A 24,642-nucleotide genomic window follows, 5' to 3' on the forward strand; every position below is an offset into this window, starting at 1 on the left:
ATTTTGGAGGAAAAGTGCAGTTAGTATAAGGCTCACTTTTGCAATTACATAACATGTGTAATTGGTGTTATTGGCATGTGTTTATATGAGATATTGAACTCTCTTGACTGTTTCTTCCAGATCTGTTTCCCTTGCAGAGAATGGGGGAGGGCTTTTCTCATGCAGTGGTTTTGTTTTTATAAAAACCTCAGGGTCATGTATGCTTATCATTTGGAATTGGTGAACCAGGGTTTCTGCCTTAGTATTCATGCATATGTCTTTTCCACTTAAAGGATGCATCTTTTAAAAAAATATAATGGTCATAGGATGTACCCCCAAAGGGATAAAGCTTTATTTTCTACTGTGTATTACAAGTCATCACACTCTGCTCTCTTTTCAGATCCTATAAATATTTTACCCATTTACTGGAAGTTGCTTAGTCCTTATCTTTAAATGAAATGGGGAAAAACAGCACTGATGGTTTCTGGAAACTAATTTTGGCTTGCATGCTATAGTTGACTCCACTCGCTAAGTAAAATGTTCTTTCACAGCTGTTTTATTCAGTAGGCAATTATTAGATAAAACATACCCTAAAATCATGTATGAATCTAGTAATAATCTCCAAACCTAGAGAGTGAAATAGGAGAGTTGAAATAGAAGAGCCTAATTTGGGGAAATTGGCCTAGGATTCCATAACATTAAATCATTCTAATAGCATTCTTCTTATATCCTCCAGCATCATCTAATGACACTGACTTCTCTTCATACCTGAGTTGACTTAAAGTTTTCCTTATCTGGGCCAGTTTTAAAGAAACATTTCTTTCTTCTGATGCTTTTTTGTTTGACCAAAGGTGCAATTTACTGTGTTTCATTGGCCACATGACTGGTGATATGGCCAGAACTGGTAGCATCCCAGTTCCTACTGGGCACCAGAGGCTGCTGGAGAGCCACTTAAATATCTCCATTTGCTGGGTACCACTTCCTTGGCCATTTTACTTTAGGCTGCAGGAAAAGCCACTTGACTTTTGCAAATGCACTACTCTGTATAGTCGTAACTGAGAGAGAGATCTTGGAGTCCTAGTGGACTTAAATATAAACCAATAGTGTGCTGTAGTTGCTTAAAAAAAGCCAACACAGTCCTAGGCTGCATTAACAGAGGAATAGAATCAAGAACACATGAAGTGTTAGTACCACTTTATAACACCTCGGTAAGACCACACTTGGAAAATCGCATTCAGCTTTGGTCGCTACGATATAAAAAAGATGTTGAGATCTAGGAAGAGTGCAGAGAAGAGCAAGAAAGGTGACTGCAGTATAAAACATACAAAGAATGGTTGCAGGAATTGGGTATATCTAATTTAATAAAAAGAACTAGGGTTGATATGATAGTAGTACTCCAATATCCAAGGGGCTGCAAAAAAAAAAAAAAAAAAAAAAGGACAAGGTCAACCTATTTTCCAAATCACCTGAAGACAGGACAAGAATCAAGGAGAGAAGCAGTCTAGAACTAGAAGAAATGTCCTGATAGAACAATTAACCAGTGGAATGACTTGCCTCCAGAAATTGTGGAAGTTTTTAAAGAGAGATTGGACAACCATTTGTCTGAAATGGTACAAGGTTTTCTGCTTGAGCAAAGGGTTGGACTAGAAAACCTCCAAGGTCCCTTCCAATTCTGTTATGCTGTTCTGTGTAATGACTAACCAGTCATTATTGATGTACTGTTCTAATCTTCAGAGAGTTTTTAGTAAAGATACAATTAGCCCTGTTTCAAAAGTGTACTAGTCCTGCGCTTCATAGAAGTTCAACTTAAAGTGGATAAATTAGTCAAGATGACCAATTTTGGGTTGCTAGCTCACCACTGGATTACAGGTTTTTAACTGGATTAAATTACCGATAGCAGTATTACATCTTTTTTTGTTAAAAAAAACCTGTTTTTATATTACTGACTATAATAATTTGCACATGAATGCTACGAATGCCTTCACCAGGCAAGGCTGCTAGAGCTACCTTATACTTTTATTTATTTAGTAGATTCATTTATCAAATTTAGATATAGCCCATCTCACTTTCAAAATGATTCTTTATTCTAAAATATAAAAAGCATATAAAATGCAATACATTGATATAAAGAGAAAGATAAAAACAAGAGTAAGTTAAAGGAATGGGAAGGGGCTTCAAAGCACTAATCATCAAAAAAATTGCCTACTACTCTGTAAGACCCATGAGAATTGGGAGAGACAGGTCTTCAAAGTCTTTGAAAAGGCCAGGAAAGTGGGGATCTGCCTCACATTTGGAAAAAGGATACTCCAGAGGACAGGGACAGTGGCAGAGAAAGCTCTCTTCCTGTACCCTGACAGTTAAATTCATTAACTGATGGGATCCGTAGTCAATTTTCATAGCAGTCTTCATAGTCTGTCTTTCTCTCACCATCACATGGTTCTCTTAATAACCATGCCACTTACCAATTTTACCAGATACAACTGCAGTTACTATATAATTACAACCTGTTATTTTTGATGGAGATACTTACTATATGTTAAAGAATAGCATTATTCCTTTCCTCCTGCTCCCAAACCAATCGTTCTCAATTGTGCTGGTAAAGTTTATTTGTAATATGGAGAATATTGGGTACGTACTCCCACAAAATTGTAACCATGGATAGACAGAATCAGTACAGAGAGCCAATTTCCCCTGCTCTGTCTGTACCTACTTAGAACAAATGTCACCAGCAATTTATAGGAAGTTCTGAAAGTTAATGAAGCCAACTAGTTATAATATTCATTTCCCTTAAAATGCCTTGGGTAAATGAGTTACAGAAGAGATAAAAGGGAGAATTTGAGTCCTTCACATTATCTTATTTTGTCACTCCTTTCCTATTGTGTGATATTGGTGCTTTCAGTGTGCGATTCTAATTAATGCATAATAGAAGGTATACGTCAATAACTAATATACTAAAACAGAAGAATACATTCAAGGTTTCTAGCTTGTTCATACTGCCTTTTTACACTTTTTTCCTTTGTTGAAGTTTTTTCCCCCTATTTTCCATTTTTTCCTCAGAAGTATTTTTTTCCTTCCTTCCTCCAAATCAGTTAAGAATATAAAATGTGTGTGTGTGTGAATGGGAAGAGGGGGATATATATACGAAAAAATACAACAGAACATCTTAGGAATAAAGTTGCAATGTTATGTTCATGCAGTCATATATTGAGAGTATTAAATAAAATTTCTTTAATTTCTTTTGAAATGTGGAAGTTTATTTTCCCCAGTAGATATACAATACACACTTAACATTACGATTAACCAACTTTATGCCTATTAAACTTTGCTTCACTAACACATGAAACACATTAAGAGGTCATCTTCTTTGTGTGTATGTGACTGAAAAAACTGTTGTAACTGAATCATTTTATATAAAAAAATTAGAAAACAGTTTAAAGAGCTGCCACCACATTCCTTTTCTTTAGACACATTATGAATAAGAAATATTTTCAATTATAAAAAAGTTTCCTTCAATTATAAAAAAGAAAAAAGGCAAATCACACATTTTAAAAAATAGGTTCTGTGATTATTTGAAGTTCACTACATAATGAGAAATAGGGAGAGAAAGAAGATATAAAATAATATCATCTGTTAAACATTAATTTTTTTAAAGCATCCTAAGAATGATGTAAATAAAATTCTATAATAGTGAAGATAGACTGATATTATAGCACTACATATTTTTAACTGATTGTTTTTTATTGATACAAAATTGGAACTAAAAAAAAATCAAGACATTTAACTAAGAGTGTGGGATGGCTACTTTTGTTCACATTGTATTGTGAAGAAAAATTGGCCAATAAGGTGTTCCACCAAAGCTCAACACGTTTTTAAAAACCAATTAAAATACTTAAGATGATCATACTATATAAAACTCAAGGTATAAACAGTGAGCTATCAAATATAACAATATCAAATACTGTTATATTCCTTTAAATTTATGTTGCATCTTGAAAACTTGTGATATATCACATTATCTTGAATAGATTTCTGAAGGCTCTATCATTTACATATTGCACATAGGATAAGCCATTAAGTCTGCTTTTTTAACAGTACTTGGAAATGTATGCTTGAAGCCACTTTTGTAGCTTACTCAATTTAGCAAGAGGAATATATTTGAGCATATTCAGTACTGTTAGCATGCTACATAATAAGATTGGCATGAAAGTGCATGATAATAGCCATGGAATTATTAACTTCAAATAGGACAGAAAGGATAAATACTAGTGTTAATACCATGGATCTAACTATTGAAATGGCTACAATTCTACTGTAATATGTAAATGAAATTTAAATCCAATCCATGATAATTTAAGTGTGAATGTTGGACATTTATTTAAATTCTGATTTATATTTTCTTTTGGAATAGGATTTCAAATGTATAGTGCCAGAACTGTCCAAAATACAAAAATTGTCTTGTAAACAGTTATGCACCAATGTGCATACTGAATTTCTACAAATTGGATTTTCCTGTAATTTCAATACATACCTACTTTTTCCTAGATGTTAGTTGCAGTCACTCTGTGAATTAAAAAAAGTTACACAAGTTTTCAGTTATAAAACTGCATGTTGCAACAAGAATCAAGGCAAATACATTCTGATTGTAACTTGAAGCCTGTTTAAGTCATAGAAATCTCTCAAGTTGAGGTTAAGGGGAAAAAACCTTGTTGGCAATGTGACTTTCTCACAAGAAAACTCATGAGATTTGGTGCCTAAGTACTAACATTATAGGGGTTCACAGATAATATTGGCAAAGACTACTTGACATTTGAATACATGGGTTATGTCAAATCTTGTAAAAGACTTTTGGTAGCTACATGTTTTTGTGCAATGGACTTGTGTCCCATATCCTAGCTATTAGTACACCAGTACACCACAAGTCCAGTATTTCACAGTAAGAAAGGAATGTGTAAGAATTAAGGTGATGTATGATACGAATTCAATATCCTTTGTCACTTTTAAATGATTGGTGCTGTGAAGTCTTTAATTGAAAAGTCCCTGCCTACAGGTACATAAAAATTGCTCCAAACCAGACATAGCTGTATCATGATTTTTGGTAGGCTATAAGTAGAATGAGTTATTTTCTTCTTCAAAGCAGCTTTTTGTATCACTATATGAAACTATATGAAGAGTTTTTTGTATCCATTCTACTTATACTAGCATATATATATTCAATTTTAATATACAGAATTCAGGATAGAAAAATGTTTTTTTTTACATTTATGAATGTTCTATGTCTGGCCAATATTTCAATTATTGAGCATTTTACATATTTCCATGCCTTCTGAATCAATGCATCTTTCTTTGTTTATGGTTTGCCAATATTCTGAACTAAATTAAAATAAAAAGAAATAATAATTGCAATATTGATTTACCATTTATACTAAAAACATTTTAGTTTATCACATTCTTCAAGTAATGTAATGAAAAAGAATGCATATTTCTAATCAAGAAGTGTTTTGTTTAACAATAATATAAAAATCAAGGCAAAGTATAAACAATAGGAACTAACTGCATATATGAATGTTTGTAATAGTGATATGAATGAATAAGGTAAGCTTTTTGATGTAAACTTCAAATAAAATATTTAATGCATTGGAATACATGTATAATATTTCTAACAAAGATGTGAAAAACTGGCAAGTAGCTGGAGAAAGTCATGAAAATTAATGATGACAGGATGCTTTTGTTAATGTCCACTTACAGCAAGTTTGGTTTATTTAAAAAGTGTATAAACATGCATTGTTTTTGTAAGAAGAGGCTTGAAATTTAGTCATCAAAAATAGGTCAAAGATGTCTTCTTTTCTTTGTTGAAACCAGTTTCCTGTAATGTAGTGAATTGGTAAAAAGAAACACCTTGATTTAAAACTGAGCATGAATATGCCATATCTTTCTTTTCAATTACTGTAACCCAAGATTTAAATACAAATGAATTGGGTTTAAATGTCTTACAGTTTCAGATAATAATACAGCAAAACTATGTGTTAGTTGCATAAGAAAAATTAGATCATGGATTTCAAGTGACATAGCTCTACATCTTCATCTTTACTGCACGTATTGAAAAGATGAATACTGTAGATTTTTGGAAGCAGCTTGGATATCTCAATGATAATTGCATCTTTTAAGTCTTGCTAAGTATTTCTCTACCTTCATATGGTTCATACTGGATCTCTAACCAGATGGAAGAGCAAATCAATTATAATACTCTTTTCTAAAATAAAAAGTAGTATAAAACAGCTTTAGTGAAACATCTTAACTTCTTTCCTTTGTAGTGAGTGCAACTGTACTGAATAAATGAAAAACTGATACTAAGAAGATAGGAGGCTTTCATGTTCTAATCTGATCTTGAAACTGATACTTCTATCATTTGACCTTTTTCTTTTAATGATAAAAGCAACATTGCTTGCTATTTCAGATGGTATTCCATTCCTGATGTCCCAATCAATGCTTGCTAACATCAGTTTTGCCAGTCATCTTCCTAATTCTACACCCAAATGGCAAACCACCTAACATAGTTCATTACATCCAGCATTATCCAACATAGCTTACAGTACATAGACTCCTTTCACATTCAATCTTCTTCTTCTTCTTCATGACACGAGGCATAAACGTTTTGTGCTTATCACCAACAAAAATTGCAGTGCAAACTTCAAACATAAAATGTTACACAATTAAAAGTTATTATATGGCACCACAGCCTATTAATTCACATATAGTACAACAGACCAAGAAGGACAGACAATAATATAAACATAGCTAAATGAAGGTGAGTTTGCATAGCAATGCAAAAAAAAGAAATTATGTACAAGGGAAATTTATTTCATCCTGCAGGATGATTTTTTTCCTGGTATATATGCTTAATAAGAAAGAGTTAAAAGTGAAAGGTGTAAAAGAAGAACATGATTGAGTATCTGCGGGATATGTGTGGCTGTGTTTCTTTACATTGCATTTACAGTTCCTTTAATAGTAAGTACATAAATAAAGAAAATGTTCATTGCACTGTTTAGTGTCATCACTTCCATGAGTTGAAACTTGATGGCCTTGAAAGCAGCTGGAGACGTTTCTTTTCAACTACTCTGTTAAACAAAAAAAACAAGAACGAGATAATGTTTTAAGACACTTTAAAGATTTATGCATTTGTTTTATGATTTAAGCATATATAGATCAAAAATATAGATTAAAATAACATTTTAAACTTAACGCATGTGAATTAAAAATATTACAATATTTTGATACTTGAAATTAATATTGGGAGAAGTAATTGTAATTTAATAAGAGTAAAAACTTTGGACAATCTAACACCTCTGCATATTTCTTAATATTTCAAATTTCTGGAAAAAAGAGGCATGGAAGTAGAGCAAAACTATTATTAAAATAGATTTTTAACTGAGGAAAATAAATTAGCCTAATTTGTATAATAATAATTGAATAATTATGACCCAATTGTATGAAATTTACATGTAATATGCATCCGAGCTATATTACTTCACATTTCCAGTGTTATTTTATACAGTTCAAAGTTTTATAATGAGAGAGAAAATATCCTATAAGAGAGCAACTGTGATCCTATCCCCAAAATATTACGGTTCTTATATGTAGGACTGAAATAGACATTTTTTTACATCGTCATTCATGAGTTTCAAAAAGTTCATTCAGTTGAATCATTTACGGACAAAATAAAGTACCCCTTATTATTATCAGTATTTTGTGTTTTTTCTTTCAGGCTGTATACATTTTCTCTACACATAAATTAGGAAAATGCAATTATGTCTAGTCTGTTCTCTATTGCACAAAACTATAAGTGCATTTCCCATTTGCACATTTGAAAGCTTTTTTCTTCATTGTTACTAAGTATATTGTAATATTATCAAAAGTTCACATTTTGGTATATGCCCACAAGCTTTTAGGTTTATTAATTTATATATCCTATATAAATATTCTATTTTGATAAAAAATAAGGGAGAGAGCAAATTAAAGGGAGCAAATTCCTCCCATATCTTTAGATTTGTGTGTGTGTGTGTGTAACCCTTTACCATGGAATATAAATTATATGCTGTAAGCAGTAGTTTTCTACTGTTGATAAAAGTTTACTGTTCAGAAATGTTAAATACTTAGAGAAAATGATTAAAGTGTTTTCTTCTTCCTTCCTAGATGACCATCTTCTCTGTCATGCATATTATATATTTAAAATGTATATATGTAAGAAAATGAGGAGAATAATTACTTTTTATATTAATATTAAATTATATTAAATTTATATTAAACATAGCAAAACCATATGGAATTAAAAAAGATTTAGAAGAAAGAAAATAAGTGTATCAATTAAGCTATCAGTATATTTTTGTGTGTTTTATTTTATTTTCAATAATTTTAACTAATGAAAAAAAGGCCTGGAAGATTGAATCTAAGAATCTAAACAATTATGTTATATAGAGGGAGCTTCCTGTACTAAAAGTCACAACATTAGTGGAAGCTGTTATTTTCCTTGGTTATCTGTTATAAATTTATAGAAAGTTAACTTGTATTGTCTGCTTGTATTTTTGGCTTTTCATTTTTCCTACATACTGGTTTGTTTCTTGCTTATATAACAACAAGGCTATAATATAGTTTTATGAAACACTGTGCCCTACAAACCCAAGAAAACTAAACAAGAACATTCACTGACCGAGAAATATGGCACATTACTATTTATACTAACATTCAGATAGAAAATAATGTGTATAAATTAAATTCATAATATTGTTATTTACATTATTAAACATGTAAAACATGTTACATCATATTATAGATTGATATGTTGCTAACGATAGTTTTCCCATGACTATCCACTAACACAGAAGAGTAAATGTTTTCCTTCTATTCTAATTTTAAACATTTTTATTTGCTTGATTGCAAAATAATCTTACATAATTCATCAGAAAACTGTCCTTGACTGTTTAATCCAATATATCCTACATCAATGAGGTCGCTCATGTTGCGCTGATGACCTCCTTTCATGACATCTACTTTTTTGGGTCCAGTTGATCCTTTAGAAGATGCTGTACCTGAAGAGCTGTGACCACCTGGGGATGGGAAGCTAGGCTTGCTATATGGCACCAATGTCTCTTCTGAAAACACAAGGAGAAGAATTTGAATACAGTGTGATTCACACATACAAATTTTGAAATTGGCTTGTATATTAGGAATTAATAGAGTCACCTATGCATATGAAATCTTACATTCAGTTTCAAAAAATTGAGAAAGTACTAGGTTTTTGGAATTGGAAATGTATATACATATATATCATTCAAAACAGCTAAATGTACAAATGAATTTAATAGACTTGCCTGATACTTTAAAATAACTAAATCTGTGGAAGGAGAAAAATATGCATCCCTTTTGCTAAAATAAGCCTGTTTAGTGCATTAGTTAAGGCACTGGCCTCGAAATATGAGTGGCATGCATTCTAGACTTGCTTAGGTTCAAAGCCAGCTGGGTCACCTTGGACTATTTGCTCTCCAGCAGATATAACCCTCTTCTGAAAAAACTCTTGCCAAGGAAATATCAAGGATTAGTTCAGGCAGTAATTAAGAGTTACATTTTGCTCAAAGGAACACAGTAATATATTCATACTAAAATTAAACTGCTCATAATGAAAACAAAACATGCTGCCTTAAATAAATAGAAAAAATGCACAATTTGCAGAGATAATAGTTGATTACTGAGTAACTATTGTTGCTCAGTGTACAAAAATGCTTTTTTTCACTGCTAGAATTATGATAAAAAATTAACTAAGATAAAAAAACTGTACAATCAGCATATTTTTAATTACTTACTTGGTATTATTTCCAAAGATATTTAGTACTTGGTAAATTATTTGATTGACATATACAAAAACTAAAATGTTACCAATAAACATTTCCTTTGTTTTAATATTGAGCTCTGTTAGAAGATCACAGTCAATGTTTCTTAACATATGTCTATAGAATCTGTTACAATTTAAAAATAAAACCCCAGGCTTCTGGTGAGGAAAAGTGAACCAATGTCCAACATTTTTCTTTGCTTTGCAGAGTGCAGGAAAGATTACAGCCTAAAAAGCTGCTGCATGTTAGATCTAGATTCCTGAAATTCTCTTTGGAACATGTTGTGAATAACCATTCGTATTTTGGAGACCTGTTTTTATGAGTAGATGTCAGGGACTGATGTTTTTGCAGCCGATTGCAGTCAGCTGGGACACATGGGTTCCACTGTGCTCTGAGCTATAAATGCAGCCTTTCCTGGTCTTAAGGTTCGACCAATGTCACATTTTTAATCACTTCAGACTTTTATTTTATTTTATTGTTCCTTTAAGATTTAAAAATCTTTGGAACAGCAAATTTACCAGTCACTTTGTGAATCTCTCTTTAATCTATTTAAAAAGAAAGAAAATCATGTGTTTTCAGCTTTATAAAATCTTTATTTTGTGTGTGTGCGGGGGTGTGGTGAGGGTTATAGTTTAAAAGAAATATTTGCTTCTTGGGTTTAAGAAATGCATGACTTTTTGATTCTATACAGGAATCAAAAGCAGATATTAATGAGAAATTAACCAAAGACAGAAGCAATCTGGAATTAAGGAGAAACTTCCTAATACTGAGGACAATTAAGCAGTGGAATAGCTTGCCTTCAGGAATCGTTGGTGCTCTTTCACTGGAGATTTTTAAGAAGAGACTAGACAGTCACTTATCTAAAACAGTATAGGTTCTCTGCTTGACCAGGACTTTATCCATGGACTTGGATAAAGATGACAAAATTTCCAAGAGAAGAAATAAAAATAAAAACTGCTAGAGAAAAGTTCCCTAAGGATGGGCTCCAGCATTATCTTGAATGAATATTATTATTTTTGATATAATTCTTAATTTTTGTAATATTTGTTAATTTGGATTACAGTTTGATTACTAAGGGAAGATAAAGGGTATTTTGATTAAATGGAAAGGAGTACTATATAATTATGTTCTTGGGTTTTCTTTCTTTCTTACTAGACCCCTGCTGATTAATAAGGAATGTTGAAGATGTAGAGATGAATTTACAAAAATAGAATGAGTTGTAGGATGAAAATGCATTTGTTTGTATTTTAAGAGACAATGATAAGTTGTTAATGATGAATATACTTGCTAGGGATTAAGGTGGAAATTTCTTTTTCTTACTACTTCTTTCTTGGTAGTTGATTCTTTTTCTAAACTTAAATATTTCTGTTTCTTTTGCAATCTATTTTTGCCTTAAGTTCTTATATTAGATTTATATATTTAATATAATACTTAATAAAATTATTGGAGAAAACATATCACCTAGAAATAAAATTCCACTAAGATTAATACATTTAAATTCTATTGATTCCAGTAGAAAACAAACAAGATGGTGGTAAAGCAATATTTAAATATTTAGTTCATAGTTCATAATTGAAATCTGTTCTGAATTATCTGAATTATATATGAATCAATGTTTGTTAATGAACATGAGGATATTTAGTGGACTAAGCATAGAAAAATTCTAGATCAGTGGCTTAAAAAGCACAACAAATATATGCTTTAAATATAATTGTTCAGATAATAAATAAATGCTTCAGGTACATAGAATAATGGCATTATTAATTCCTAAAAGAAAGCATGCAACCAGAATGTTAGCAGTTAGATGCATTCAATACTTCACCATTGCAAGAATAAATAACAATGGATGTCAAATGCCAATTGACATCCTTTGTTGCTACGTAAGCCTTGACCTTCACTATTTGTAAGCAAATTAATAGTACATTATAACGGGTTTAAGGAATTGCCTAAGCTGCCCTGAGATGTACAATTACACACCTGATCCAAAGGCTTGCTTTTGCTGGCCTTGAAGTTCTGTGGAGGTTAGCCAATCCTGGGTTTGCCGTTGCCACTCTAGTGAAGTTCTAGCTTGCCGATCCAAAGAACTCTTTGTTTCATCTATGTTGGTTGTATGCTGTCGCTCTAAAGAGCTTCCTTTTCTTTCTGTTGAACCCCCACGTTGGCCAGTACCTATCTGTTGCCTTATTCCCTGACCAGGAGGTGGGTCTGGTGGTGGTGGAAGATCTAAAAAAATGTAAATAATTTTATAAAATTCACTGAAATATTTTAAACTATATAACAAAAAATGAAGGGCTTTATTAATATTGTCTATTAAAATTATAAGCTTTATATATATTTACTGCTTTTAGTCAGGTGATGTATTTTATCAGAAAAACAATTTTAGTTGGCCGATATAATCTATATTTCTTATTACACATTTGCAAAACCTATAAAAGCACCTAGTTAATGTTAGCTGAGTTTGATAAAACTAAGCAGACTGGATATTTGCTTCTGATCTCCAAGAAATCTCAGGACTGCAGGACAATCTCTCTCCCGCAAAAAGAAAAAAAAACAGAAAAAAACTAGTGGAGGACCATCCCTAATTGTTGCCAAACTATCTACACATTCAGGAAGACCCAATATCCCAGAGGAGCCTTTTCTTTTTTTAAAACAAAAACAAATAAACCTGTAAAATGGAACTTTTATAGTAATGTTTTCAGTTAAGGCAATCTCTGTGGTCAGTGTAAGTATTTGGACATTCTTTGAAAAAAAATAATTCTCCCTTTTCGGCTTCCCTTTGGTCTCTCTTTATTCTATTCAACACATCAACCAAGCAATAAATGGAGCTGTGGGAGGTTAAGTGGGATAGTTAGAATTCTCACTTCATGAACTTCTTTAAGTTAATTTTTTAAAAATTTAGAATGTAGCCTTTAGTAATGGCAATAGCACTTGGACTTATATGCCACTTCATAGTGCTTTACAGCCCTCTATAAGCTGTTTACAGAGTCAGCATATTGCCCCCAACAACAATCTGGGTCCACATTTTACTGACCTTGGATGGATGGAAGGCTGAGTTAACCTTGAATCAAACTGCCTAACAACTAGCAGCAGGTCAGCAGAAATAGCTTGCAGTACTGCATTCTAACCACTGCACCACCATGGCTTTTAGCCCTTGAAACAACCATTGTTGTTTTCTCATGAAGAACATTTCCATTATATAGCCTGTCTACTAAAAATAGTTTATAGTATTATTAAGAAAAATATGCACTAATCACACACAATCTGTTAAAACATCTTCATTAACGTATATAATGACAAAAATGACAATGAGCATGTGTTAGAAATGCTGGTTAGTCTACAAAGGAGCTTGACTTTCAGCAACCAGTTCTTTTCTGATATAATGTTGGACAAAGCCAGAATTATACCTATTTGCTCGAAGATATAGCCTCTACCATTATATGGATCAAGACAAATAAAAACTGTTGAAACTTTTTTCTTTATAGGTATGAATGATATAATGAAAAATTGATATAAAAGCAATCATATTAAGTTTAGTCAATAATTTAATATTGAAAGGATTAGGCTAATTTGTTGAGATGCAGAGAAGTGTATCTGTGTATGTGAGGCTTTGCAAGTTTTAGCTGCACTCAAGGTTTATAAAGCAACGTTGTAGAGTGCTGGTAATTATGCACCAAATACCTCTTGGATTTCTTACAAAAGCATGCAAGCCTTAATGTAAAATACATATAATAAGTGGCCAAAGTCTCTTTCATATGCATATACAATTATAGTACATGGCTTTTTAAAAAGGCAAGTGCCTTTCAAAAATCTGAGAATATGATATAATCTCTAAATGTATAGAATTAAAGAGGATATTCAGCTTTCATTGACCAAGTAAGCTTTATAGGGGCAGATCTGAAACACAGAGAACATATTGACTGTATTTGTGTGACAGAAAGAACACAATATAAAAGAAACAGTTGACTTAAAACTTAGCTTTTCAATGGCCTTAATTTTTAAATGTATACATGAATAAATAACAGTTCTACATAAAGCCTGGATATTGTTCCGAAGTTTGCAATAGAACAATTTTTACATACCAAGCCCAATCTTAATTTGTTATTTTCTGATATTGAACAAAGTTGAAAACATACAATTATATGACTAATTGTATTTTAATAAACATTTGTAACAAAAACAATCGATTTATTTTTCACATGCCACTGAAATAGTTTTAAACCAGGGAACTTACCATCTGCCATGCCTTCTCTACGATGAGGCAAGGATGGCTGTTTTTTGGTAGGGTTAGGCCTAGGCCTTTGACTCTGATTCTGGATTATGCTAGTATTGCTATCAGTAGAAAATGGGCTGGTTGGGTGAAGTTTCTGAGAAGCGGAATGTGGTTTGCCTAAAATAAAAAAGGAAAACATTCTTAAAATATTTTTATTTACCATGTTGCTTTATAGGAAGAACTACCAGAAAGGTAACAAGGGCAGCATTTCATTTTCTGAGAACCTTCAAACTTTTGCACTGCATCAGGCTAACGGCGTAATGAACCATGTATTAATAATGCCAATAGCATGCTTGCCTACAATACTCAAATTATTCAAAGGTATAAATAGCAGAGAACAAGCAAGATTATTTGGAAGAAAACAGCATCATTCCAGTAGAACAGAAAAGAAATAATAGAAGAAGTGGACGTACAAAAGGTCAAGCGTTGATTTATAAAATGGTTTGGAAAAACCAATTGACATATATCTGGCTTGATTATAAAAAGCTATTTGATTCATTACCACAAAGTTGGATCATCAAAAGTTTGGAAACAACTGGTATCAGTAAAAACTTTAGAACGTTTATAGAAAAAATAATGAAGCAGTCAAAGATATAATTTATTATTGGAAATGAAAAATATGGAGTTGTCAACATTAGGAGAGGCATTTTTCAGGGCAATTCATTATCGTTTCTTATTTATCATTGCAATTATCCCATTTTCAGTGATTTTGAAGACAAAAAATTGGCTATCAAAGAACAAATGCTAATAAAATTTCACATTTCCTTTATGTGGATGATCTGAAGCTTTATGAAAAATCAGTAATTGAAATCTAGTCATTGACAAATACCATAAGAATTTTTAGCACAGATATAGCAATGGGAAATAGAAAACTGCTACAGACAAAAATGAATTGTGGAAACAACATCAAAGCCATCAATACCTGGATCATACCTATAATATGATATATTGTTGGAATTATTAACTGGACATAAACTGATCTGGACAGTTTGGACCCCAAAACAGGAAAACTGATTATTATTCATTATGCATTATGTCTCTGTAGTAATATTGATAATTATAGGCAGGCACACAATAGGGAATTAACACTGAAAGCAATGCATTTTGCTAGCAGCCATGAACATGCTATGCAAACAGTCTGGTGTATTCCTCACTGTGTGCCTGCTTATTCCTTTGTAATCCCTTCCTCTCCAATCACTCTGAACTGCAAGGTTGTGGAGCAAAACAATGGATCATGCACAGGACAAAGCATCCTGACAGTAATGGTGATCAGCCAATGATTTCAATGTTTTTTTAGCACCCTCATAACTTCAAATGGTTGCTGAACAGTAAGTCAGTAAATGAGAATTTACTATATTAAATATGATCCGAGGTGGCGCAGTGGTTAGGGTGCAGTACTTCAGGCCACTTCAGCTGACTGTTATTTGCAGTTCAGCAGTTCAAATCTCACCGGCTCAAGGTTGACTCAGCCTTCCATCCTTCCAAGGTGGGTGAAATGAGGACCCAGACTGGGGGGGCAATATGCTGACTCTGTAAACCGCTTAGAGAGGGCTGAAAGCCCTATGAAGTGGTATATAAGTCTAACTGCTAACTGCTATTGCTATTGATCCAGGTTCCCCCTTTTCAATTTTGCAATCTCATGGGACTTAGGAATCATATATATTTAGTGCCTGTCCCTGTGGTCTGAAATATTCTTTCCTGATATATGATAAAGACCAACTTTGTTTCTCTACAAAAACTGTTAAGATCTCTTCCATCCCTCCCCAGTTTTCCATTCAAGTCCAATTGAATGGGATCCGTTTTTGGTTTTTAACATTTTAAGTTTGTTGATATTTTATATGATTCCTTAATGTGTGGTTTCTTTTTGCTTTTTTATGTTCATTGTTTATGCTGTACCCCCTTCCTTCTTATAATTCACTGCATCTCCCGCAGCCACTTCTGAATGTTATTTTGTTGTTATGGACTTAAAAATACTTCCATCCTCTTTTGCTTAGGCAATGTTTCATGAATATTGTGCAAAAACCATCTTCCCGGTTCTGTGTAAAATCATTTAGAACAGCTTACATTCCAAGGTATGGACAACTCTGATCTTGCTTCACTTTTTATAAGGCTTTGAAAACATTTGTTTGTTTTATTACCACCGTGACTCGACCTGGGTTATGTGCTACTTTCCCGTTTTTCTTTGTTGGTTCTTTTGTTCTATGTTTTTAATCCTAGGTTAACCACCCAAAGTTGTCATTTGCAGATTGGGTGACCATATAAATCATTTAAATAAATAAATAAATTATCGAATAAACTTAGTAATGCAATATTTGTGTTACTGATAGCTCATTTTTGTGTCCCTGACAAGTAACTGTGATATCATAATTATTTTCTTTAAATTTATTAGAATCATAATATTGAAATGTTTAGATAAATAATACAATTTAATTGTTATTTTGTACATTTATTTTCTATAAAGTTCTATGTAATTGGTAGAAACAAGATGCTCATTGCTCATAACTGTGCTCTAAAACAAGGGACCTAAATGATATTTTTTTTATCTCATTAAAAAATGAAGCGGTAATTAACAGATCATATTATAAAACTGAATTATACTCAAGCCTAATGGATGTAGGAATACAGGTGCATCTGCAAGGGGGAATTTAGCATTAACTAGCATTTAAATGAATTGATGACTGATAATAAATTAATTTTAGTGCTTAAAACTGTAATGGAAGCACAGGAAGATGCCATTTTATCCTATTACTTTACTGCTCTGCAACATTTGAACAACTACTTAATGTTCTAAGTGCATGCTAACAGCGTGAATAAATCTGAGAAGTTTTTGTGATTTTCAGCAATAGGAAAAAATAAAGTGTGATACAGATGGAGAAGACTGAAATTCCAAAAAGAAATACATTAGGTTAACTGGTTTCAATTTATTTTTCATTACAAATGAAAAATCTCTTCTTTATCCATAATAACTGACAGACCCATACATTTTTGATGCACTTGGTTTCATAAAAGAGTTCTGGAAAGAAGTACCTAAATATGCATTTACCACTCAAATGGATATTTTAATTTAGAAATGTTGTTCCACATGTCAGGCTAAGTAGGCACTAACAATGTTGTTGGCCTACGATTTAGGGTTAGGGTTAGCATATATAATGTTCTTTGTTCTAAACTCTAGAACTTACATTATAAATATGAAGATCAATTACATATACAAGATGGTGATAGAATTAAAAAGCAGTCATTAAATATGTTTTGGTATATGGTCTATTGCTAACTTGGGGTATATGGAGAAATATGCCAAAAGTTCTAAGAAAATTGAGGCAAAGCACTTAGCATAGAGGTACAGTAAGAAAGCAGGGGAAAGCAGTGTGGTTGCAAACCAGTGGTGGGTTTCAATTTTTTTACTACTGGTTCTGTGGGCGTGGCTTATTTTATGGGCATGGCTTGGCAGTCATGTGACTGGGTGGGACGTGGCTTGGTGGCCATGTGACTGGGTGGGCATGGCCAATTGAGCCATCCATTTTGCCAATTTAGCAGTCCATTAAACAACACACAGCAGGCCCCTTTTCTATTCTTTTTAATACTGCATGAAGTTTTTGCTGTAGGGTTTGTTTGTTTGTTTTACTAGAGGGGAGAGGTTGGCAATGCCTGGGGATTTCTGGGAATTTCTTGTATGTGTTAAAGGCACCAAAATAACCAAGATGATATAAGGTCTCCTGCTGAAACAGGGTGTTGGACTAGATGACCTCTGAGGTCCTTTCCAGCCCTAGATTGTTGTGCTGTTTCAAAGCATCCTCTGAAGCTGCGTCTAGTGTAAGGTTTGTGGTCCTTCTTTCCTCTCCTTTTTCTCTCCCTCCCTCCCTCTATCCACCCATGCATTCATACCTCATTCACTTTCCCTTCCCTCTTTCTCTCTTCCCTCCCTCCCTCCCTCCCTTCATGTGAAGAATCCCAAAAGGTCTTTGATAGGAGGAAGAAAAGCCAGACATTTTGAAACAGAACATGCCCATTGATCATCTGGCATTCTTAGAGATCCACTACTGATTAGCTTAGCCTGAGCCTAAGGATAGTAGCTAGCAGAGGTCTTCAAACTTGGCAACTTTAAGACTTAGGGACTTCAACTCCCAGAATTCTCCAGCCAACAGAGCTAATTCTGGGAGTTGAAATCCACCAGTCTTAAAGTTGCCAAGTTTGCAGACTTCTGCTCCATGCACTCGGGGATCCCCAAATGGTGAGGTTTTCTTTCTCCCGTTTTTGCTCCTAGGGGGCTGCAGGGAGGCTAGCTAGGTACCCTACACATTCTATTTTGGGCCTAGCAGACCTGCCTGAAGCCTGCTGGGAGCCAAAATGGGGCTCTTGGGGATCCTGGAAGGGGCACGGGAAGGTAAGGTTGTGAGCCCAGTGGGGATGGGGAGGAGTGCAGCAAGCATGGTGGGGGTGTAGCGAGACTTAATGTAGGCAGGAGAAGGAGGCAGCTCAGTTAGGGCACAGGGCAGGCACCACGTGGCAGCTTAGCAGTGGTGGGTTTCAGCCGGTATGGACTGATATGGGCATACTGGTTGATGAAATTTAGCGTGCGTCCCCATACCTGTTCTTCTGACCTCCCCCGCTCACTCCCCCCACCCACCAAGTTACTGCTCACTCACCCACCCAGTTGCCCCTCCCACCCACTTCCCACCCACTTCCTTTGCTGGATCGGAGGATTGGGAAAAGCCCATGTGGCACGCATTCCTTTCTCTTTGACAGCCACTTCGTTTCCAATGAAGGGGGTGGGAAATCCATGCAGAGGGAGGAAATCACATGGATTCCCCATCCCCTTCATTGTAAACAAGGTGGCTGTCAAAGAAAAGAGAGCAGCGCATGCCATGTGGGCTTGTCCAACAGCTGAATCTTTGCCTCCTGTTCCTTCTTCGGCTGTTGGACAAGCCCACGTGGCACACACTGCTCTCTTCTCTTTGACAGCTGCCTCATTTCCAATGAAGGGGGTAGGGAATCTATGCAGAGGGAGGAAATTGCATGGATTCCCGACCCCCTTCATTGGAAACGAGGCAGCTGTCATACACACACACACACATACACACACACCGCACATTGCTGCTTTCCCGGCCAGCCACCCAGCCAGGCAGGGCTGCAGCCAGCGGGCCTCATGGGCAAGCGGTAAATGAAGAGAGCACTAGGCAGCACCCCCACCTCCTTCTAAGGTGGCAGGCTGAACCGAAGTAGGCCTCAAGCCTGAACCAAACTAGGGTTTCATGAAATCAAGCTTTAACTGTTCATATAGAAATTGCAAGGTTTGCTTTTAGGACATTTGTGGTTAGACACGAGTTATTAATCAGTGAGAAAGGAAGTCTGCACATGAAATATGCTGAAGCGAAGAATCTATTTTCGCACATCTGCTTGCTTGGCCGTTAAGTTGTTTAGTGGACATATATTGTTAGTTCCTCAAAATACGAGCTATTCATGTCCGTTGGCTGACCCATGTATTATGACATCCTCTAGACATACTTTCTGTAACTCAAGGGCAAATCTTGAGGGGTGTTTCCAAAACTAACAGATGGCTCGGGCTGGAAGTGATAACCTATATAAAGAAGTTCCTGAATTTCACTTGGGGTTCAGGTCATTTATTCTTTGCTTTGAACCTGCGCAAATAAACTTTTCCTTCTCTAAAGAGCTGGCTTTTGTTTCTTGTCATTTCCTACAACACTTCTTGGAGCCACGGCAGCGGAGAAACTGAGGCTTCTTTTTTGCCAGCCTTCCAGCTGATCCAGTCCCCTTTACATATCCGCCTTGCACTACGGCAAGCGTGGTGTGTGTCTATGTCTCTCTCTCTCTCTCTCTGTGTATGATGTGCATGCCTTTCGTAGCGTGCCCAACACCTTCAGACACCCATCAGGTCAACCGCCAGGCAGCAGAGAAATCAGGCTTCAACAAAAGGAAAAAAGTTGTTTGAAATTAGTGCGCTCTGCTAAAAAGGCAGGAACCAAGGCTAAGAGATAACAGGACAACTAACCATATTTGGTTAACCCCCAGAGCGTAAGAGGCTGAATTGGGAGCTCTGTGAATTGGCTTGTAGGACACAGAATGCCGTGATCATAGGATTTATTGGGCACCGGTTTTAGTTCATAGAATATATATATACATACACACACACACACATACATACATACATACATACATACATACATATGAATATAATTGGAAGGCATGTGTGTGTGAGAAGGAGGAGAGAGAGAAAGTAAGAGAGAAAGAAAAAAGAAAGGAAGGAAGGAAGAAAGTGGGGGAGATACAAACAAAGGAAGGGAGGAAGGAAGGAATGGAGGGAGAGTGGAAAAAAGAGAGAGAGACAAAGATAGAAAGAGAAAGAAAGAAAGAGAGAAAGAAGGAAAGAGAAAGAAAGGAAGAAAGAAAGAAAAAAATAAAGAAAAAGAAAGAGGGAGAGAGAGACAGAAGGAAGGAAGGATGGAAGGAAGAAAGGAAAGAAAGAAAGAGAACTTATGATCACAATTGAGCCCAAAATTTTGTTTGCTAAGCAAGAGCATTGTTAAGTGAGTTTCACCACATTTTCCAAGTTGGCCATGCCCACCAAGCCACACCCACCTAGACACATGACCACCGAGCCACTCCCACAAAACAGGCCACACCTACACAATAGGTTCTTTTTTAAACCCATCAGTGTGGCTTAGGCAGGGAAGCCACCAGGGAGGTGAGGAGTGACTGAGTGGGGTGGGTGGGTGGGGCAAGTGACCAGAGAACCAGTTCGGGGGCATGGCAGGACTGGGTCACTGACGGTTCCAGCGACCCACGCCAAGTTACTACCTATTCGGCCGAAGCGGTAGGAACCCACCTCTGTTGCAAACATTAAATAACTTAAATACATAAAGTAACTTTAATCACATATGTGGACTATGCATACTTGGGCTTCTGAAGGCACAAATGGCTGCTCTAGGTCTGAACCCTTCTAAGGTTGTGAAATTCATATCTAAATTGATTGTTGTCCATTTCTACCATAGTAATTTTATTATCAATTCAGATTGAGTTACCTTGGATTATTTTTGCTTATTTTTTATTTTGTAACTTGCAGTTTGTTATTTATAACATTTTTTTCTGCATTCACAAATAGGGCTTATCAGTGTTCTTTTCCTACCTGTCAAAGAGCTGTCAAGATTGTCCATGCTGCAGCCTGAAGTATGCTCTAGGTCTCGTAATGGCCTTGTGATTTCTACAGCCTCTTCTTCAATATCATCCTCATCTTCATCCTCTGGAATGTCTGCTTCAAAATCTGATATTAATGTTCCAGAGACATATCCTAATGGGGGAGCTGGGGTCTGGGGTGGCTGAATATTGATTTGATTGTGCCTAGAACAAAGAGGAAAATATATATATTAAGCACTGTACTTCCCAATTTATTTAAAAAGCTGAGACCATTATCTAGCCAAACTTTAATCTTTTATATTGGCATTTATGTCCATTTGTGTAATTTATGCATGTTCCTTAATGTTGACTGCAATCAGTTGGAAATATGTTTTAATGGTAATGCAGAATGAGTCTATATTTAAGGAGAAAAATAACACAGGATTTGTAGGCACTCTAAAACTTATTTTTTCTTGCATGTCTATTTCCTAATTATCATTATCAGCCAATTATCATCATTGTAATACAATGTATATTAATTTGAATGTAGTATATCCAAGAGAATAAAAATAATGGTTTTATTCAAACCATTAATGCTCTGGATAAATCCCTGTTAAAGTAAATAGTAAATCTCTTAAATATATGTTTGATGCACTTGTGGGGATATAAAAGTCAAGCTACTTATATAAGCATTTCCCCCCGTTGCTATTAGAGCTCAAAAGATAGCTAAAACAAAATGTTTACATAATAGCATTCTTAGTTATGTTTATATAGATATCATGATAAAACAGTATTTTATGGCTACTTCTGAAAATGATGCAGTCATTTTTAACTCAATAATAATATAACTCTGTATGCAACATGAATGCCGGAATGTGACAGAAAAGTCAGATCTCATATATATTCCTGGTGGGTGAAATTTTATGGCAGACGCTTTGTCACGGAAGCCACCTGGCTTGTTACAACAAATAACCCACTCAGCCCTGGGAAGATATAGCAATGGATTTCATTGCAGAGCTGCCGGAGAGTAGGGGGGATACTGTTATCTGGAGAGTAGTTGATTTGTTCTCAAAACAGGCTTATTTCATTGCCTGTCCAGGGCTTCCGTCAGCTAAAAAAATGGCCAAACTATTCCTAGTACATATTTACCGTTTGCATGGTGTACCTAAACGTGTAATTTTAGATCGTGGGATACAGTTTACTGCTCAATTTTGGTGCAGTTTCCTGAAGAGGGTGGGGTCCTCTTAGGGTTTGAGTTCTGCATTCCATCCGGCTACCAATGGCACAGCAGAGAAAACTAATGCTGCACTAACCCTAACCCTTAAAGTGCCCTGCCATAAGCTGGGTCTCAAGTTCATAGGTCCATTCCCAATCATCAGAGTAATTAATCCGGTCATGGTAGAATTAAAGCTGCCTCCCATGTTGGGGAAAACCCACCCGGTGTTTCACAGCAGTTTACTCAAACCGGTGACCACCACTGGGCTGTGTAATCTTCCAACACCACCATCTTCGGTGCAGGTTGATGGTGAACACCATTATGAAATTGAACAGATAGTAGATTCCCGTCGTTGTCATGGGACTTTACAGTATTTAGTAGTTTGGAAGGGATACCCATTTACAGACGCGCCATGGGTGAGGTCATCTGCGGTGCGCGAACCATGCCTGATCACCCAGTTCCATCGTCAATACCCTGATAAACCTATAGAGGATACTGCTAATAGCACTTTTTGTCTTCCGGAATCCTCTCCACTGGTAGGGGGCAGCATGTCAGCCCTCAGGCTGCCATCCAGGGGGAACCTGTCCATCACCATGCCCACTCAGCCATTTTTACACGCCACTAACGCTGCCACATTGATGTTGCCTTTCTGATGTCAATTGAGCCTGTAGCTGCATGTGGCTCTTCTACTCGGGTGCAACTGCCTACTCTGATGTAACTCTTTTGCTCGGATGCGGCTAACCAGGAAAGAGGCTATGATTGACACTGATTGGTGATGGTGGGTGGGTATCATCTGGGTGGAGTTGTGGGTGGAGCTGGGTGGGGTAATGGTATATATATATGGGTGATGGTGTTAACCTGGTTAGAACTGACTTGGATTTGATTACCTTTGTATCATTGTCATTTAGTGCTAGTTATCAAGTAGTTTCTTAGATAGAGATAAAAGTTTTTCACCAAACAAACTGAATATCTAGTTGTATGCAACGTGAACACCAGAACGTGACAACAGAGCCTTTTAATTTATTTAATATTAATTTTACCTCAGTAAAATTATGGATATATAAGTTGTGTGATATTTATTTTTTATCGAATTTCTATTCACTTTTTCAGTTTACATTAATATTCAGTTTGTATTTCCAAAGGTGTATTAATATGTAATAAAATTAAAAACAGAAGCAACATTAAGATAAAATATTAAAATAGTTAATAATTGAAAGTTGCATGGACTATTGTCTTACAGAAAATAAGAAAGGCAATTAATAGTTTCAAAACCACAGTAAAAAGTCAATTCTAATATATTTTGAGTCAGAACTGGAGAGTCTAATTTAATCTTCTGAGACAAAGATCAACCAAATATTTACTAGTCCCCAATAAGAATAGCAAACTCACCAATTCCTGAAAATCGTTGTAAGGGATTTTTTTTCTTCATCTAGTTATTGGCTTATGAAAACCTTGTGTGGGCTAGTCAGCCTATCTGAAATGATATTGAGTCTCCTGCTTGGGCAGGGGGTTGGACTAAAAGACCTCCAAAATCCCTTCCAGCTCTATTCTGATTGTTTGATTGATTGGTCTTCCACTGCATCAAATGACTCATAATGGTTGCAATACAAATTTGTGAAGAAGTATCATAAAAAAGGGCAGTGCAAAAAAGAAATTTTGTACAAGGAATGAGTGGATGAAGAGATATATGTTCCACTGGTACCTATAAACCGAAGATCATTAATTCTAATCTTGGTTTGTTGACACAAAGCCAACTGGGTGATGGTGGGCTGGACACTTTCTGTTAGCTTTAGGGAGAAGGCAATGGCACTTTTGAAATCTTGTTAAGAAAACTGCAGGAAGTTGTTCTGGCAGTCACCAGGAGACATCACTGACTTGAAGATGCATGCATACATACACTGTACTGGAAATCAAGAGAACAGCCTGTTTATGAACAATTGCTAGACATCAGAGCATGTATAATTCCTCAGGTTTCTAACAGAGAAGGAGGTCTGGTAGTTCCAAGTTCTTTAAGAGTTCATATTTCAGGACAAAATCTTGACCCTAACACAGTTAATAATAAGCAACATTGTTTGGAATAGAAATAAAACAAAATCAAGCACCAGGATCTTCTAGTTAAAGATGTAGTTCTGGCACTAACCCATGCACCCTTCTTTGGAAATATCAAG

The 24,642-nt window shown here is 35.3% G+C and overlaps 1 protein-coding gene across 12 annotated transcripts in view; it reads right to left on the reverse strand.

Moving 5' to 3' along the window:
• Window positions 1-3,582: 3,582 nt before the first annotated feature.
• The window catches only part of ROBO2 (roundabout guidance receptor 2), a 688,225-nt gene continuing 667,165 nt past the window's right edge, over window positions 3,583-24,642 (reverse strand). For 11 of the 12 annotated variants that reach the window (XM_087721517.1, XM_087721514.1, XM_087721515.1 and 8 more), the window contains 5 exons: window positions 21,272-21,483; window positions 14,092-14,247; window positions 11,838-12,083; window positions 8,925-9,125; window positions 3,583-7,094 (listed from right to left, as the gene is read on the reverse strand). In XM_087721517.1, the coding sequence (XP_087577643.1) occupies window positions 7,093-7,094; window positions 8,925-9,125; window positions 11,838-12,083; window positions 14,092-14,247; window positions 21,272-21,483 (817 nt within the window). In that variant the 3' untranslated portion in view covers window positions 3,583-7,092. The remainder of the gene's footprint in view (window positions 7,095-8,924; window positions 9,126-11,837; window positions 12,084-14,091; window positions 14,248-21,271; window positions 21,484-24,642) is intronic. The other variant, XM_087721521.1, reaches the window with a different exon arrangement.

The sequence above is a fragment of the Thamnophis sirtalis genome, unplaced genomic scaffold, assembly GCF_051295495.1.
Source record: "Thamnophis sirtalis isolate CommonGarterSnake01/CBP01778 unplaced genomic scaffold, rThaSir2_p1.2 scaffold_8, whole genome shotgun sequence".
NCBI lineage: Eukaryota > Metazoa > Chordata > Lepidosauria > Squamata > Natricidae > Thamnophis > Thamnophis sirtalis.